The sequence below is a fragment of the Mus pahari genome, chromosome 16 (assembly GCF_900095145.1).
Source record: "Mus pahari chromosome 16, PAHARI_EIJ_v1.1, whole genome shotgun sequence".
Lineage (NCBI taxonomy): Eukaryota > Metazoa > Chordata > Mammalia > Rodentia > Muridae > Mus > Mus pahari.
In genome coordinates, this window is record NC_034605.1 from 49,589,696 (window position 1) to 49,604,822 (window position 15,127).

The window sequence follows — 15,127 nt, forward strand, 5'->3', positions numbered from 1 at the left end:
GAAATCCGCCTGCCTCTGCCTCCCAAGTACTGGGATTAAAGGCGTGTGCCACCACGCCCGGCAAGAAGCTGTTTTATGAGACTGGAATAAGAGTGTAGGACAAACAGTAAAACAATAAACTCAAAACACTTTAAAGTAAATGACACAAGTAACCTAAAATGTGAGCCATTTTGACAACTGGCCTTGTCTTTTCCACTCCTAGGCAAAGATCTAAAAAAAATACAACTCCGTACTCACAAAAGTATACCTATGTAAGTCTATAGCAGCATTATACATTAGAACGAACAGTGAAAAGACCCAAAAGTTCCCAAGTAATGAGTAAAGTTCTATAAACCCATTTTATGAAATAATATCCTGCTTTTAAAAAAAATCATATCTGCTGCAAATAAATAATCATCATCTGCTAACCTGAAGGCAGACAGTTATTACAAAACTTTAGGAAGGAAATGGTGATGAAAATGTTCTAAAATTTAATGAAGTATTGGCTTAACATCTGTGGATGTGTTAAACCACTAAAGAATAAACATCAAATACTTAATTTTATGGTACAGAAATTATCTCAAAAAAATAAATTTTTATGTGATCTGGGGGAGAAAAAAAACAAAGGCAGTATCTAAACTTGGGGTTCTCCTTTAGAGAAGCAGATAAAAAATTAAGTTGTTTCTTTTTAAGATGAGTTAATACAGTTAAATATAGTCAATAGAGATGACACCTGAAACCTTTTAGAAAACAGTCCCACAAATAAAACTCATAGATAAGTAAAAACTTATCTAAGCAATGAATATATGAAATTCACACACACCAATTTAGGGTTTGATCAAGCTAAAGGCTATTTGAAGGGATACCAATTCTAACTCTTTACTAGTTTACAGGCATCATACACCGTACAATTACCAGATGACACCAGAGGTCCTCTATTTTGCATTTTTTTTTAGTCACTCCAGCCAATATTCAAAGACTGGTTAAAGGAAAAATAGACTGATACAAATAAATATTCTCAGACGGGTGTGGTGGTTGATGCACACCTATATAACCCAGCACTTGAAAGGCAGAAGCAATGTAACAGACATGAATGTGAGGTTAACCCTGTTGTCTACTGATTTCCAGACCAGAAATATGACACTGTCTTAAGAAAACAGAATAAACAAACAAACTCACACTGTTCTTTTTATCTATCCTTTGATTAGTCTTCCTTAAGTCACCAGATGGGGTCAGAGATGGTTTAAAATAGACAGTTCTATTTGTTGCTATGGAAACTGGCTTTGGGGTCATTAGTCTCTGTACAGGAGGATACTGAGAGTCCACCTTAAAAGAAAACAGAAATCAAAACAAACATTTTTATTATCAGTCGCATATCTAAAAATTATTCCAAAATAGTTAATGTGACCTAGAGACCACTTCCTTGAGAAATAGATAGATGCAAATAAACAGAAAAAGTTGACAAACCAAGGACATTCAATCTATTAATATGAAAATATATATACAATTCTAAAGTATTTGGCAGACAAATAAACTGACATTTTTAACCTCAGATTCCATGGCTTTTCATACACAAGGACATTTATATCAACATAACATGAAACTACACAATATTCAAGACAACGGAACAACCTTAGGTAAGATGAATTTTGGACATGGTTAAAATTTATTTTTCTCCACCTTCCAAACCACTATTTAAATTTTTTTATTATTTATTTATTTTATGTATATGAGTACACTGTAGCTGTACAGATGGTTGTAAGCCATCATGTGGTTTCTGGGAATTGAACTCAGGACCCCTGCTCGCTCCAACCCAGAGATTTATTTATTATTATATGTAAGTACACTGTAGCTGTCTTCAGACACACCAGAAGGTGTCAGATCTCATTATGGATGGTTGTGAGCCACCATGTGGTTGCTGGGATTTGAACTCAGGACCTTCTGAAGAGCAGTCAGTGCTCTTAACTGCCGAGTCATCTCTCCAACCCTGTTTATATTTTTTTTCATCAAGAATTAAAATGATTTTTTTTTTTTAACAAGGACTAGACAGATGACCAGTGGTGGGTTCAGTTCCCAGCACCTCTGTGGCAGCTTATAATCATCTACACCTCAGGTTCTTAGGAATCTGAGGCCCTCTTCTGGCCTCCAAGGACACCAGGCATGTTATGGTGCATAATACAATACATGCAGAAAAATACAAACAAATAAAATCATTTATTAAAAAATGAAATATTTTTAAACTAGCTATAAAAATTTTCTAATTCCTAAACACATATGCAAATTTTTCAAAGCAGTTTACCATTATTTTACAAATAAAACCAAAGGCCTTATAATGTTGAGTCTAACTGATAAAGCATTATATTAAGACTTCCAGACTGAGACATGAACTGGTGTTTTGCTAATAGTCCTTTGCTACCCTGAAATCCCGTAGGTGTGAGATTATTATAAAGTCAAGAACACCCACTGTGCCCATGAACTGTTATACCATGGATGCTCTTTACTCAGTCACGGCTGCCAAGAATGCTGGTTTCCAGGGAAAAGAGCCTCTGTGAAGCCTCTATAGCACTCTCCTCCCCAATGAGGAAATTGTCACATGTGACACATGAATAATACTGCACTCCAGCTTTTTGATTTCCAGCAACTCAAACTTAAACTATATTCAACCACTTATAGTATTTTTATTGACAATTTATATTACGGCATAATCTTAAATTTTTACTTTTATGATTTAAATCCGGGTCTGAGGTAATTTATAAATTAACACCGTGACAGTGGTTCATAGTAGATTCCTCTTACCTAACTACAAATATCTAGGTAACCCAAGAAATTCACTCCTCCAAGGAAAAAAAACCAAAAAAACTAGATAATGAAATACATATCAAAAATGAAGCTCAGGCCAGCACATACCTTTAATCCCAGCACTCAGAGGCAGAGGAAGCCAGACCTCTGAGTTTCAAGGACAGCCTAGCCTACAGAGCTAGTTCCACAAGAGTGACAGAAAACCCAGTCTTGTAAAACCAAAACTGAAGCTCTACTATGCACAAGATTGAACATGCTATTTCAATGAAAGCTAAGTGTACTGTACTCAAATGACTAAACATTTGAGACTTTTTCACTCCTAGCTTTATTTACCTATGGTTAAGAGTAAGCCACAAAGACTGTCATCAACATGAGGATGAAAAAAATCCCAGAAAATACTGAATGTGCTTCCTATACTGATCATCCCAAGGTTGTCAGAAAAACTACAAAGCTCAAAGTAAAAACAGTCCCTTTTTCAAACATGTTCCCTAGTAACTGTAAATCAATCTATGTACTTGCTAACTATAAACACAACAAAGCTGCTAACATTTTACACAGCTTACCTTTTCTTTTTTTGCCTGAAAAACTGTGCTATCAATCCCACTCCTATCAAGAGGCTGGAAAAAAAGGAGAGAAATGGTGTTAGAATAGGTAGGAAACTGAAAACCGGCTCAGCTCTATCATGTAAGATTGAAAAGTTAACGTACAGAATTCAGAGGAGAAGAAACAGCAGATGGAATTCTTTTTGCATCCTGTTAACATTACAATAACAAAAAGATGTTAACAAAATTAAGACTTTTTCACTAAATTCAAATTTTGCTGCATTAGATCTCATTATGATTTCAAACTTTTACCGCAAGAGGGCTTGACATCTTTTCTAATGATTGCAGTATCCGCCGTGCTGTTGAGCTGGTCACACCATAAGACTGTGCATTGAGCTGCTTAGCTTTCATCTGTCTTCTAACTGGAGCCTAGAAAATAAGTCTGTGTTACTTGCTGCAACATATAGTCCAAGGTACGTATGTCATGCAATGAAAAGAAAATTCAAAATAAAATAAGATTATGTTAACAGTGACTTACTTATCAGAGAGGACATAGGCTATGCAATTACTGAAACCTAATTCTCTTGACAATTAATTTAATAATCAGAAGTGAAAAAAAATAAAAACAAAACGCACTTGTTTTAGGGTTTTGATGCTGTGAAGAGACACCATGACCATAGCAACTCTTATAAAGGAAAACATTTAAATCAGGCTAGCTTACAGTTTCAGAGGTTTAATCCATTATGTTCATGGCAGAAAGCATGACTGCTTAAAGGCAGACATGATGCCAGAGAAGGAACAGAACTCTATATCTGGATTAGTAAGCAGGAGCAGGTAAAAGTGACTTACTTCCTCCAATAAATCCACAACTAATCCAAAAAGGCCACATCTCCTAATAGTGCCATTCCCTATGGGCCTTTGGGGGCCATTTTATTCAAAACACCACAGCACTGTTCTAAAGAAAATTGTATCCATGTGTTCTAAGATGAGAATAGGATAATCCATAAAAATTTCTAGCAATACCTTAACCCAGATATTCAATAAAAAACAAAAACAAACACTGACAAATCAAGACATCTGTAAGGCTGAGTATTAATATTTCATTAGAATTCAAATAACTAGCAAAAAGATTGAAGATTTTTAAAGTAATAGAAATTTTACATTTTATAAATATGACTTGATTTACCATAGCTAGTACAACAGACATTTTCAAATAGATTCTTTCTTGAAGAGCTTTAGATCTGATGTGAAAGCTTTCTCCCCGAGGACAGCTTCCAAAGGAGAGTAGCTATCAGTCCAACTATGATGCCTATGAACTACAACTACCAGTATAGAGTAACCCCAACTGCAAACCTTGTAGCCAAGAGCTCTCTAACTGGACTTAAGGCTCACTCAACAAGAGGGAAATTATGCCTCACACTGGAAACCTAGCCAACTACCCAAGGGTGTATGTACTTATACCCACAGGTAAGTGTAGTTCTCATCTCTCATTAAGGAAACTCTCTTTGTAACAGACAACATTACACACAACTACAATTGATCAAAATGTAGAGTTGTGGAACCCTGTCCCTACTGATACAGCTATAACAGAACTCATATACCATAGGCTCCAAGAATTACTGCAAAGAAGGTGCAGAAAGACTGTAAAATGGGAGTTTGCTCTGAGACTGAGTCTCCTAGAAATGCCAAGAGACGCTACATCCATTAAATCTCAACAACATAGCTAACTAAACATGTCCTAGAACAAGGATGTTACCAATAGAGATTCTAAGGGAAGGAGGAAGGCTCACAAGGCTTCAATTCTAGACAAAGTATAAGCAACTGAGGATCAAAGATCAGAAGAAATTGTCTTTTCTAAGGAAAACCACACCAATTGGTCATCCAATACCAAATGGTCAGCCCTTAAATCACGTACACACAAGTAACATAGGGCATGCACACACATAACAAAGAGGCAACGAATTCAGAAGAGATAAAGGGGAGTTAGGGGCAAATGGGAGAAGCTGCGGGGAGGAAAGGGAAGAGAGAGAAGAAATACACAATTGGGGTTAGGGAACAAACTTTAACTTTAATACACAGAAATCTTACCAATTTCAATAAAACACTTTTTTTGAGACAGGCTCTCTCTGTGTAGTCCTGAAATTCTCTGTAGACCAGGCTGGCCTAAAACTCAAGAGAGATTCACCTGCCTCTGCCTTCCAAGTGCTGGAGCTAAGGGAAGCACCACCATGCTTGGCCAGCCTCATTGTTTATAAATAGCTTCTATTTAAAAGAACCACAATAACTGCATTAATGTTTTTCAATTATGTCAAATATATCAATCGATTTTCACAAGAGCTGTGATATTCTATGTAAGTATTAAGAACCTGGTGTCTGTTAATGACTGTGGAAATAAAACCAAGGAAACATTCAATACCCACCAGGTAAATAGAACTGTCTTTTTTTTAATGGAGTCTTCTAGCTTCGGGACCCAGAATCAGTAACTCAATAAAATTGAACCAAATTACAAATCTTTAATGTATTTACAAGCTCTTACATTCTACAAAAGTATTAAGAGGTTTCATCCCAATGTCACTTGCACAGCTGGAGGTGTAGTTCACAGGCAGAGTACTTCTCTGACAAACAAGTCACTCTGAATTCCATCCCTCAGCATGTAAAAAACAAGCAACAAAGCCATAAAAACTCACCAAATTTCAATTTTAAGTATTTGGAAATACTTTCTTAGTATACTAAGAAAGATTCTAAGAATACACCAGATAAACATATCTGGCACTAAAAAATGTTCAATATCTTCAATACAAGAAAAATGACAGCAGGAAAAGAGACTTATGAACTGTTTGCAGATTTGTATCACCTTAGCATCTAACAAGCTCAACTTTTAACTAAAGTTTATCAAATAGAGTATAATCCAGCTTCCCCTTTAGAATAAGCCACCTGTATAACCTACAACATTAGCCTTTTTATTTAACAAAATATAAGTCTCTGTGTCATTATTCAGGAGCTGACAAATCAGAGTCAGTCCAGTGACACTATCTCACTAAATTTTACACTTACGTATTTCGTGCCATTTGTTAGCTATAAGCAGTCTGAACAATCTTATCTGTTCAAGAAGATTAATTCATATTTGAAATACCTTCTAGGTTAAGAAGCATAGCTGACACAGCTCCTTCCTCAGAAGAGCACTACCACAAACCACCAAAGGATACTTCATTCAAAGTCTGCTAATATACCTGAGTGACTTCCCGTATTAGCCTTCTAGCTTATATCCTTGCTAAGCTTAGTTATGGTAGCTTTTAGAAAGGAATGTAAGCACACTGTCCTTGACTGGAAATACTACTGCACTTTTCCAATATGCATACTTGGTACATTTTCACACCTCCTGTACTGACTACAAACTGTAGCCTGGTGTTTTGCAGGGATAGCAGTGAGGTAATCATATTCTTTTCCCAATCTCAGAAGGTCAGCATTCAGCCTTTCATCAGAAAGCCAGACGTGGCCTGAAGATTTATACAGATGTGCAGTATCAGGTGAGGGTTATCTAGTAGATGAAAAATCTTAGGATTTCTGTCAAATGTTTCCTATGATTTTTTTCTATCTCTTCTAAAAAAGACAGATTGCATTCATTTTCGAATACTGGACAAATGTTACATTCCTAAAACAAACCCACTTGACTAACGTACAAATGTACCTGATGAAAAGATGCCTACTATTAATGAGAGATGTTGGCCTGTAGCTTTCTTCAATAACTCTGCTCTTCTCATAAATATGTGTGAAATCAGTATTCATTTCTTTCTTACATGTTTGGTAGAATTAACCACTTTTCTTGGCTGGGAGGTATTTAAAATAAATTAGGTATGCTGAAGAAATCTATCCTTAACCAATATCAAGCCACACAAAATACTAAATCTAACAAAACATGTTCAAGGTCCACATACTACAACAGTCATGAAAGAAATCTTAAAAGCTCTGACATACATCATCTTCTTAGATTAAAAAACTTAATTGTCATGCGAATTTTCCTCCATTTGATCTTGTAATCACAATCAAAATCCAGACAGCCACTGCAAAAATCAACATGTTCTCAATTTTTATGAAATTCCAAGAATTACAGAAAGCCAAGGAAGAACTCTGCTATAGCTGAGTAGATTAAGTGTCTAATATGTTCATAGCCTTCAACTCAAGAAGGGGGAGGGAGCCAAAGGAAGCTGGTACAAAACAAATTGAGAACAGCATTACCAATTTAAAAACTTTCTCTACACCAGCTATCAAGATAAAGTACCAGCATAACATAAAGACAGATAACAAAGATAAGCAGAAAAAAAAAAAAATAAGTTGTGAAACTGACCTCTTGCAATTAACACAATGGAGAAAGGGGTCTTCAACAAATGGTACTTATAAGAAATGCTCAAATGTAAAACAAATCAACGCTGACACACCTTATACCAGACATAAATCAACTCAAAATAAATGACAGCTCTAAATTAAAGCCTAAAAAACTATGAAATTTCTACAAAACTACTGTGACATCGAGTTAGACATAGGATACCAAAAGTGTAAAACGGAAGAAAAATAAAATATACCAACTAATCACCTATAAAACACACATCTCATTTAAAAAATTAAATAACTAGACCACTACAAGTAAACCCTCAAAATTCATCAAGAACACAACCCAATTTTATAATGAACAAGATCTGTAAAATTTTTAAAAATTATAAAAAAACTTCTGGGCCAGGAGTGGTGCTACATGGTATACTCAGGAGGCGAAGGCAGGCAGATCTCTGAGTTCAAGGCCAGTCTGGTCTACAAAGCAAGTCCAGGACAGTCAGGGCTCTGTTACACAGAGAAACCCTGTCTGGAAAAAACAAACAAACCAACCAACAAAACAGGGTAAGATAAATAAAAAACGTCAAAACATAAAAACATAAAAAGACATTCAACATCATTAGTTATTGAGGACAACCCAATTAAAACCATAAACTGAAATTACCACTGTGTCCCTATTAGAATGAATAAAACAAAAACCTGACAATTCAAGTGTACAAGTGCAGTTGTAGTAATATTACAGGTAACAAGGTGGTACTTAACAACAGAAAATACCTGTCTTGTTTATTATACTTAATCTTAACTCCTGAGTATATGTCCAAGACAGATGGAAATGAATGTTGAAACTGAAAATATCTTTTCAATAATAGCTTAATACCAGCAACAAAAAGGAATTAAAGTGTGCAGACTAAGACACAGTGATACAAATATATCCTATCAGTCCAATTCAAAAGGTTACATATAGCTGTGCATGGTGGCGCACGCCTTTAATCCCAGCACTTGGGAGGCAGAGACAGGAGGATTTCTGAGTTTGAGGCCAGCCTGGTCTACAGAGTTCGTTCCAGGACAGCCAGGGCTAAACAGAGAAACCCTGTCTCGAAAAANAAAAAAAAAACACCAAAAAAAAACACAAAAATAAAACAAAACAAAAGGTTACATACATACTGTATGACAAAATTCATTTAACATCACAACATACGACAAAGCCCTAAATGCAGACAGGTAAATGCCTCCCAGGGAGTGACTATACACACTGATGGTGGGAATATCTAAGATGTTTTGTTGACATGAAAATGTTTTTTTTTTTCCAACATTTGAATAGCAGTAGTGACAATACTGCTCTATTCACAATTCAAATCTGATAAAAATTAAGGCAATTACTATGTGTAGTTTTTACCAGACTTTAAAAAGTGAAATTGTCATACTGCCTACAAACACATACATATATTAATCAGTATGTTCACTGCAATTAAAATGTTCTCATGCCCTGAATTTTTAAAAGCCTCACAGTTCTATAATTCTTAAGATTTATATAATTCAAGATTCATATAAGTCAAGTCTGTTGGGTTTTCGTAGTCAGTGTCTAGTAATAAATGAGAAAGTTTATCAACAATCCTACTCAAACTAACCTGGTAAGGTGTACTTCGTACTTTATTCTGTCTTACAGCAGCAGCTGCCCCTCCATATGTTGTTTTGCCAGGATAAAAAGGAGAGTCTCCAAGCTGACTTGTTTTAAGAATTGAAGAATTCCCAAGTGACTGCATAGAAAAACAATGATAAATTATATGCAAAACAACTTAACCTTTTGTGATTATACCCATTATAGTTAGTACTCACGGTGGAAAGTGTTCCAAAGGCAGACAAGTTGAATGCTGGTTTTTTGGAGCTGATGGCAGTATGCTGTGAGAGTGAATGAGAACGTTCTGCTTCGGGGGACCACAAAGGTGGCAGGGAAGTGTTCTTTGAAACAGCTATATCTAAAACAAAAATTTATAATTTGTATTAATAGCATCAATCTTAAAACCCTAAGGTCCAGATTTTTATCATATTATTTATAAATAAAAATCAAAATTAAAACCTAAAATAAAAGATAGGCAGTGGAGACACAAAGCCTTAATCCCAACACTTGGAAGGCAGAGGCAGGCAGATCTCTGTGAGTTTTGAGGCCAGCCTGATCTACAAAATGAGTTCCAGGACAGCCAGGGCTACACAGAGAAACTCTGTCTCTAAAAACAAGAGAAAGCAATCAAATAATACTAAAGGAGGGCTGGAAAGATGGCTCAGCAATTAACATTTACTACTCATGTAGAAAAGCTGGATTCAGTTCTCAGCACCCAACCACCACCACTTAGAATTCCAGGATTAGGAAATCCCATGTCCTCCTCTGGCCTCTCTGGGTACCTGCACACATATGATGTACAAAAGCTCTTGCAGGCAAACACATACACATAAAAAATAAATCTTAAAACAAACAACAACAGAAAACACCTAAATTAGGATGGTCTCTACTCCCTTAATCCTAGTATTTAACAGGCTGAGGCAAGTAGATGTCTATCAGTGCAAGGACAGTTTAGTATACATAGCAAGTTCTAAGTAGCCATGGTTACAAAGACCTTTTCCTTTTCTGAGAGAGAAGGGGAGCGGAGGAGGAGGAAGAGGAGGAGGAAGAGAGGAAGAGAGAGAGAGAGAGAGAGAGAGATTGATTGATTGAGAGATTTATTCTTGCTGACAGAACTCCTTACTACTTGGTAACAAGAGTACCTTTCTCAGATGCTCTTGAAGAGAACCCACTAGTAGTTGAGATGTTATCATCATCATGCTGAGAGGTAGAATCTTTAATCTCCTTCACAAGGGAAAATCCAGAACTGCCAATTGGGAACGCAGAGGACGTGGACGGCTGACAGTGCAAAGCAGGGGATTCCAACACAGAGAAATTCAGATGACTCCGATGAAGAGAAGGTCTTGTTAACACATCTGGATAATTTGAAGCAGTACTGGTTGTTGATGGTTCTTAAAAGAATAGTTAACATTATGAATAAAACCAAGAAAGGGCACTGCACTAGCATGATAAAAGTCTTTACCATATTTGCATTTTCAATTTCATTACATTTGCAATTTCATTACAAAGCAAGTAACATACTTTCTTCAAGAGACAGACTTTTTATCATTCAGGACAATGAAGTATGAGAGCTGAAATACAAATTTTTTCCCCCAGCTGACTAAACCTATTCACGTTTGTATTTCTTGAGTGAGGCTACTCTTACAATACAACACTAATCTTTACTCTAGCTAGGATACAGCAATCAGTTAGGATACAGAAGTGAAGTATTAAGCTCTACTGTTTTCCAAAAGGCTAGTAGTGTTTATTATGTTCTAAAATAATCTCTTAAATACACTCATTTTCCTCTCAAATGAGATGTCATGTTTGTGCTCTGGCTTTCCTGGTGTCTGAATCCAGAGCCTTGTCCTATAGGTAAAGCAACAGGACCATTTAGTGCACAAGCAGGATCTACTACATCTAGTGTATATAGTTTTTGCTACTTAAAATAACTCTTTCCCCTCCATACCAGGCTAGACAAAAGTTCCAAGTTGGGATAACCCTATTAACTTACAGATTCACATCGGTCATCAATGATGCTTCTAAGATGACTATAAATCATGATAGTATAAATCAAGACAGTTGCCCAGAAGTATAATTCACTGCTGACTCATTTACGGCCAGAATTCTAACTGGCATGCTAAGTATTGAGGTTTTCCTTCTTGGTCTATCCTACTAGCCTACTGGATAAAATCTTGCCGAGACTAGGTAAATGGCTCAAATGTGTGCTCACAGTGCAAATATGAAAATCGAAGTTCAGATCCCTAGTACCCAATAAAAAGCCAGGTAAGGGTAACCCCACTACTGGGGAGACAAAACAAAGGGGATCTATTCCTATAGTTTTCTAACCAACCAATCTAATCTCTTTTTTAAAAAATGGTGAAGAGCAACTGAAAAAGACACACAACGTTGACCTCTAACCTGTACATGCATATGCACAGGTATTACACAAACATGTACACACTCACACAACATATTCACAAGCCAACACAAGGAGGCAGAATGCTATAAGGAAGAACTTGAAATGGCCACAATTCTGTTGTTGCTAAGCTACCTGAAGGTTCAATACTCTCTAGCCCTATTTGTATTATTAATAAATTATCTGTAAAACTTCATTTTAGTATACAACATTCAGGACTGCAACATATAAGCTATTTTTAGCTTCCTACATTTTGACACTAATTGAACAGTAATGTTTCTAAGGTTGTTTTGAAAACACACTTTATATTTAAATGTTTCACATTAATAAATACAGATGTTTGGCTCTATCTAGCAAGGTCTATATACACCTTTGTAAAAAAAAAAAAAGTTATCAGTGGTACTTGACTTCACACACTGACTACAGAATCAAATAAATAAATGCCTTGATGAAAGAGCATTGTAAGAACTATCTGGGACTGTTAAGACAATAGCTCAAATCTAAATAAAAGAGAGGAAACAATGCTGCTGAGTTTGAATAGGAATCAAAAGCTGTCTACCTGCTTCAAAATGGCTCAGTGTTAGAGTGCTTGCCTAGCATTGGCAAAGGCTATCCTTAGCATAGTGGCCTGAAACCTTATCTCAGAGGAAACATGGACATTTCCCTTATTGGACTAGTATCTATGAAATCTTACCAATATTAAGAGGCAATATTAAGCATACTGTAGTAGCATCTTCTAGTTTTTAACCCCCATAATTTGCATTTAAAAGTTGCAAAGAGGGGCTGGTGAGATGGCTCAGTGGGTAAGAGTACCCGACTGCTCTTCCGAAGGTCCAGAGTTCAAATCCCAGCAACCACATGGTGGCTCATAACCATCCCTAACAAGATCTGATGCCCTCTTCTGGAGTGTCTGAAGACAGCTACAGTGTACTTACATATAATAAATAAATAAAGCTTTTAAAAAAAAAAAAAAAGTTGCAAAGATATACATGATATATATAAAATGTTACAATCTACCAAGAAATTTAGTAACTTAAATATAAGTTCTAATTAATTCCACTGTGATCATGAAAATACACACATTAATTTTATATATATATAAAAATTAGAAACGCAGGTTACCTAATCCTTACTACTAAGCTCATCAAACTGGGAATGGGCTTCTGCTACTATGGGCACTCTAGTGCTCACCAAAATTTCTATCAAAAAACAGAAAGCCTGGGCCCCATCTGGATGGCCAGGAAGTACAATGGAAGCAACTCCTTAGAGATCTACCAGATAAAGCCTCAAGAGTGTTGCTGGTAACATTTGGGAAAAAAAAAAAAAAAAAAAAAAATATATATATATATATATATATGAAAATTAGAGATAGCAAAATTCAAGTTAATAAAAGCAAGCAAAATTTCAAAGACTATGTGAAACCGAGTATTACTACAGTGCTCTGGTATATGTCAACTTGAGAAGAGTCATTTGAGAAGAGGGAACCTTAACTAAGAAAACTCACCCACCAGAGTAGCCTAGCCTATGGGCAACCCTATGGTACCTTTTTTTCCTTTTTGGGGGTGGGGTGGGGGGTGAATGGGTAAGGGTGGAGGGGAGGGTTAATGCTGCAGTAATTCTCCAACCCAAATATGCCCCGCAATGAAAACAACTCAATATGAATACAAGCTGTGCACCTATATTGGGCAGATCTACCACTACACTACCATCTTCCCCATGTATGAGACCCCTTAGAACTTGCGGTCTCTCCAGGCTACCTGGTTCTGCTCCACTTTCTCTGCTGACTCATTCCTCTTCACAACCCCTCACAGGAGAACGGAATTAGCATCAAATAACAAACAGCCCCAGAGCTACCCACAACAGGTTAAGACAGAGTCACCTGCCTCTGCTTTCAGAGAGCTCAGATTAAAGGCATGTACCACCAAAATGGGTTGGTGCATTTGCTCAGATGATGAAATGGAAGGGCTCAGATCACTATGAGAAGTGTCATCCCTGGAAATGGAGGTCCTGGGTATAAAAGAAAGCAGGCGGAACAAGCCAATAAGGAATATTTCTCCATGGTTCCTGCCTTGACTTTCCTGGATAATATAAGCTATAAAGTGAAAGCAACCCTTTCTCCAGGTTGATTTTGGGTATGGTGTTTATCACAGCAATGGAAACCCTAATTATGACATTATGAACACTAGACTTAACATTTTCTTTTAGATAACCATTCTTTCAAGCCCATTTTACTATTTATCTTTATAGACTAACTAGATAGGAATATACATCACTAACTACATCAACATTGATTAGTCATACATCTATGTCAGTTATTTATTCAAAAAACATTTTAACTACATCTGTCAAAACCCACAGCAGATAAAGGGGTCCGCAAGCCTAGTGACCTGAGTTCAATGCCTGGGGACTCATGTAGAAGGAGAAAGAGAGGACTCCATCACACACATGTTCTTTATCTCCACACAACACACTGTGGCATGCCAGCCCATGTGCATATACACACAAATATTTTTAAAAACTACTTAAAACATAGTGTGAACTTGATTCCAAATTTTCCATACAGGATTTATATATTACTTGATATATTACTCGGTCATATGCTATCACACCAGGTAATATAAAGATATTTAAATTAGGAAGATCTATCTACACTTTGTAACCAAATAGCCACAGTATTTACCTTCTGTGTTACTGCCTGCAGGCTCAGGGGTGATTCTCCCATCATCAGTGTTTGTGTTCTCTTCCGCATAAATCACATGCTCATCTTCTCTATTTTCTGGCCAGGGTGGAACTTCATCTGCATCTGGTGAACAGCTGCAGGCATTTTCACTCTTGTTGAAGTATCTTTGTAGCCACCCTGGTACAATATTCTTAACAGATTCTGTAACCCTGCTAAGAATGCCCTGTTGGAGAAAACATACATAAGACTACTTTAGAAAACTTATCTTTGTAAGTACTTACAGAAAGTCATGCCAAGCAAAACACAACTGTTTCCAGCAAAATTACTATGATTCAGTTGGTAATGGTATGACACTATACTGTTTTAATGATCCATCAACTAACCAAGACCGAGATTTAGTGATAGGCAGTGCATGTCTTCATCCTTCTGGATCTTAATACATTAAAAGACACACTGTAAACCACTTCAACAATTATTTTGTGTCACATTCTTTAAGAAAGACAAAAGAGCTAGAAATATGGTTAGTGAAGCTGGTGGAATGCTTGCTTCTCAAGCTTGAAGCCTTGTTTAGATTCTTCAGAACTACAAAAGTTAGAAAAAATAATATTTAAGCAAAGAAGACTACAAGAAATCCCCCACAAAATAGGAAAGATAACTAACTAATTCAACATAAATCAAACTCAAGAAGTAACCTAAGACCTCTTTTGGGTGATAAAATTTTATATTATAAAATCTTTCCTTTAAAAATCTGAAGAATTGGGCTGGTGAGATGGCTCAGTAGGTAA

General features: G+C 36.3%; 1 protein-coding gene across 1 annotated transcript in view; it reads right to left on the reverse strand.

Moving 5' to 3' along the window:
* Nup153 (nucleoporin 153) overlaps nucleotides 1-15,127 on the reverse strand; it is a 57,328-nt gene that overhangs the window by 30,381 nt on the left and 11,820 nt on the right. The window contains exons 2-9 of the mRNA XM_021215243.2: nucleotides 14,343-14,565; nucleotides 10,407-10,655; nucleotides 9,483-9,622; nucleotides 9,275-9,403; nucleotides 3,633-3,749; nucleotides 3,486-3,530; nucleotides 3,342-3,395; nucleotides 1,159-1,305 (exon numbers count right to left, since the gene is read on the reverse strand). Coding sequence (XP_021070902.1) covers nucleotides 1,159-1,305; nucleotides 3,342-3,395; nucleotides 3,486-3,530; nucleotides 3,633-3,749; nucleotides 9,275-9,403; nucleotides 9,483-9,622; nucleotides 10,407-10,655; nucleotides 14,343-14,565 — 1,104 coding nt within the window. The remainder of the gene's footprint in view (nucleotides 1-1,158; nucleotides 1,306-3,341; nucleotides 3,396-3,485; nucleotides 3,531-3,632; nucleotides 3,750-9,274; nucleotides 9,404-9,482; nucleotides 9,623-10,406; nucleotides 10,656-14,342; nucleotides 14,566-15,127) is intronic.